The 4092-nt window shown below is 26.8% G+C and overlaps 1 protein-coding gene across 2 annotated transcripts in view; it reads left to right on the top strand.

The window, feature by feature from the left end:
• Positions 1–4092, top strand: part of LOC106687085 (deformed epidermal autoregulatory factor 1) — a 13838-nt gene that overhangs the window by 1467 nt on the left and 8279 nt on the right. The window contains exons 2-4 of one of the 2 annotated variants that reach the window (XM_014430768.3): positions 87–206; positions 2861–2962; positions 3725–3870. In XM_014430768.3, the coding sequence (XP_014286254.1) occupies positions 87–206; positions 2861–2962; positions 3725–3870 (368 nt within the window). Of the gene's footprint in view, positions 1–86; positions 207–2848; positions 2963–3724; positions 3871–4092 lie in introns of both variants that reach the window. The other variant, XM_014430767.3, reaches the window with a different exon arrangement.

The following is a 4092-nucleotide window of genomic DNA, read 5'->3' as shown; positions in this document are numbered from 1 at the left end:
CTGGTCTGTAAAGAGTTTCTTAAATAAAAATTAAAAATACTTGATTAATTTTATGCTATTTTATAATTATTTATTATAATTTTTAGATTACGAGTTCAGGGGGTTTGAGGCCAATTTTATGTGTGGAAAACAGTTGTATATGTGACAATCATCCTGACAAGGAGGGTGATTCAGGCCATCGTACAGCTCAGTGGTTTCGAAGTGATGTAATGTAGTTCATCTTAATCTATTTCTTAGTTTATATTCAGAGTTATTTGTAATTTATTAAAATTTTTAACAGTTTCAATTTGATAGAATAATTAAATGTTATGAATATGTGTATAATATAACAATTCTCGTCATTAACTAAAGCAATAATGTAAGATGAAGTGAATTGGCAATGGATTCTCTATATCTGGACCTAATTCCGTATCCAAATACATTTTGAAAATTATTTTCTCGTGGTTGAGTAGATTCTGAGGTGCATTTCCTGTCACAGAGATTCGATTCTTGTAAAACTATTGGCCAATGAACAGCACTTTCTTGTCAAGAACTAAATGAATTGAATTTTGTATTTAAGATTTTCGTTGAGGATGTTTACATATAAATATGGTATGCCGAAACGTTTTGACATGAAAGAAATAAAGAGTGTTTTGAGATTTATCTGGCAGACAAATTATTTTATTTAAACATAAGAGAATTTCTTAACATTCATGGCTCATGTTGTATAACTATCCGTGGAGGAATGTTTTATGTTAGAAGAGCATTTATAACTTAATATAGAAATCATTTTGATTTTAATGGTATTTTGTATCTATTGACTGCTCGTGGAAATCAGAGTTTTCGACCTCCTCCCTCTGTGTGTTTTCTGCCATCTTAGCGAATTTCAGATACAACATGTTGGAAATTTTGGAAGATCTTTTGAAATCCTGAGACAACAAAATTTTTAAACTGTAAAAACAAAAAAGTCAAAAGTTTAATGTCAGTGGTTTTGCTGTAATTACTAATTTATGGTTCAAAATGCATAATAACTAATATAATAATACCTCTGAAGTGGGATTGCATTTTCTACAAGAATCATACTATATATTTTAATTAGTCCCAATCGACATCAAGAAATTATATATTTTAATTAGTCCCAATCGACATCAAGAAATTTTTAAATATAAAATTTAGTTAAAGTGGACAGGAAACTGAAAATATCGCCTTCTGTTTAAAATAATATCATCTTTGATTCAGTATGTAGATAATATATGCGTGTAGTTATGAAATTTGAGATTCATGTAAGTTTTGGAATATAAAGATTAACTGAAAAAAAAAAAATTATTTACATATTTACAATCATTCTTGTTTCAACAAAATACAATGTAAAATGAAAATATATCTTAAGTTTTGTTTTAATAATGGAGGAAAATTCAGTACATTGATGAATGGGTAACATTGATACACTATTATTCTATAATATGAGGAATTCCATAAATGTTAGTTGGGTCATCAACAGGTAGTAGTAACTCCTATGGTTTTTCTTTGATAAAGACATTTCTTAACAGAGGCTGTGAAAAGTAGTTGTGTAAGAGGTTGTGTTCATCATTGTCCTTTCCAATCTGAATAAGTGATATGTTCCTAATTTATTGTTTTTAATCGAAATCTCTAAATGTTGATCATAAATCAGAATTACTTTTCATAATTTTAGTCAATTATAAATGTTTGCCACTTCTTTAAGTAGAATGAATATAATAAAACATATTTTTTAAAAATTATATAGTAATAAACAATGAAATGATATAAAAGAAAATGAATGTTTTAGATAACAAAAATAGTGTATTAGAACCATATATTAGTATAACTTAAAAGAGAAATTTGCTATATATTAGACAAACATAATTAACAATAATTATAATAATAAATAGAGTCTAGAAGGCCTTTTTACATGCATAAGAATTTTGATCGAAAACTTTAATATTCACACATGATCATCAAAACTAATTGTGGAAAAATGTTTATTATTAATTCTGTACAAGTTTATCTATCAAACATTTGCAACTTATAAAATATCATAATAATTAATTTTATGAATTAAAACTATTTGCATTGTTGTCAATACCTAATAGCTAAGTTTATTTAAACTATTAATATACTCAAATTCTTTATCTTAATCAATTATAATATGTTGGGGGCAGTCCTTGTAACTAGTATATTGAAAAACAAATGGTTAGCTAAATAGTATTTAGTAGTATTTTAAATAGTGTATGTACAATGTTATATATAGTACAGTAAATAGTATAATTAGTTTCAAACAGCATTTCAAAAATTCCTTATATATTTATTGGTGGTAAACCTTTATTGATTCCAATCTACTTAGTATAGATATTATAGTTAGATTGTAAATAAACTCGAAAAATAAAAAAGAATTTAACAAGATGAGTGAAAATCTCATCAAATTGTGTTGTTGATTGTTGTAGTTAATGCAGTACCATTTAAGGATTATTGTTGAACTTTTAGCCCTCTTAAGTGTTATAATTGTTTTAATATTATGGAAGCCTTTTTTACACCATGTTTCGACTTAAAAGTTAGGTGTTTATTTTAATTATTATGTTTTAATTTTGATTGGTGATAAGGAAAATTCACTTTCATCTACATTATTGTGTGCACATATCTTGTTATTTTTGATTTATTTTTTGCCTTGTTTGGACGAGTTAAATATTTTACAATGTAGGTCATTATTTTCCTATGTTTTTGGTTGACCCTTAGTCAAGTTGATCATGCTCAGGGTTGTTCCATAAAAGAAGTTAATTGTATTACTAGAAATAAAAATGTTTGTTAAATATTAATTTTTGTCTCCAATGATATTGATTGCTACAATTTATAGGATGTTTTGAAGGCAACCCATATAGTCATTGAAAACAATGATGATTCTGGCATTCCCAATAATGCCTCATGGTTGGCTTCAGCCAGCCAACCAGTTATACCTGTCAGATGCAAGGTAAGCATTTTTTTTGTATTAAGTTACCTTTGAATGTATATCGCTACCTTTCAAAGTATATCGCTGTTATTTTCCTTCAGTAATAGTCATGTTGTATAAATTTATTTATTTTTCCTACAAAGAAATTATGATATAAATTGTAAAATGAACTATTAGGCATGTTTCAGTGATATTAAACTAGATATGTAAAAAAAAAACAAAAAACATTGCACTATTTAATATACTTATCATTGTAATGCTATTGCTTATGTCTTATTTCTTCATCAAATCAGTTATAATGTTGAAAGTAAGTAATAAATATACCAAAGCAGTTCCCTGTGTTTAGTATCTATCAATTTTGGAACCTTGTGCATTATTTAGCAATATTTAAAGTCTTAGTTCAGACTAAGCAATTAGAATATTGTTTAGTAAACATTAAAAAAATTGGAAGAACGCTGATTGACTGTGTTTATTATTGTCAAGATCAATAAAATCAATGCTTCCCATGGGCCAGTTTCTGAAAACAGAGTACTAAGATCAATAAACATTGGTGAACTTGTAAATATTACTGTAAACTCTTTTTTATTTATTTTTTTACTTTACCCATTATTGGTTTTACATTCATATATACATATTTTTTTTGCCATGGTACAAAGATATCATTACTTAAAAATAGAGAATTTTGGTGTTATAAATGATCTCATGAACCTAAATTGGGTCTTTATTTTTCCCAATGTCTTTTATTACAATCAAGCATATAAATTTTTTTTTGTATAATTTTAGAATACAAGTGGAGAGCTTTACAAATCAAGGTTTGGTTCTGGAGGCCGAGGTCGTTGCATCAAGCTTGGAAATAATTGGTACACACCAAGTGAATTCGAAGCTGTTTGTGGAAGAGCATCTAGTAAAGATTGGAAGAGGAGTATTAGGTAATAAAATTGATAAATTAAATGTTTAGTTTTTCTTTAAAAAACAGAAAAAAAAAAAACAGTTGTTCAGTTTTCCTTATCTTATAAGTTCTAATGATATTGGATTCCTCATTGTTTCAAGTTAGTCATAATTTTATTAATGATAAAATATTTTTGAGGAGAAGATGGTTTGGGGTGCGGTCAATGAAACACAAATAAGTATGATTAACTTATTTTAATGTG

This window comes from Halyomorpha halys, unplaced genomic scaffold, assembly GCF_000696795.3.
Source record: "Halyomorpha halys isolate HHAL.00 unplaced genomic scaffold, Hhal_1.1 Scaffold912.1, whole genome shotgun sequence".
In the NCBI taxonomy this organism is placed as follows: domain Eukaryota; kingdom Metazoa; phylum Arthropoda; class Insecta; order Hemiptera; family Pentatomidae; genus Halyomorpha; species Halyomorpha halys.
This window is presented reverse-complemented; position numbering and strand designations above follow the sequence as displayed.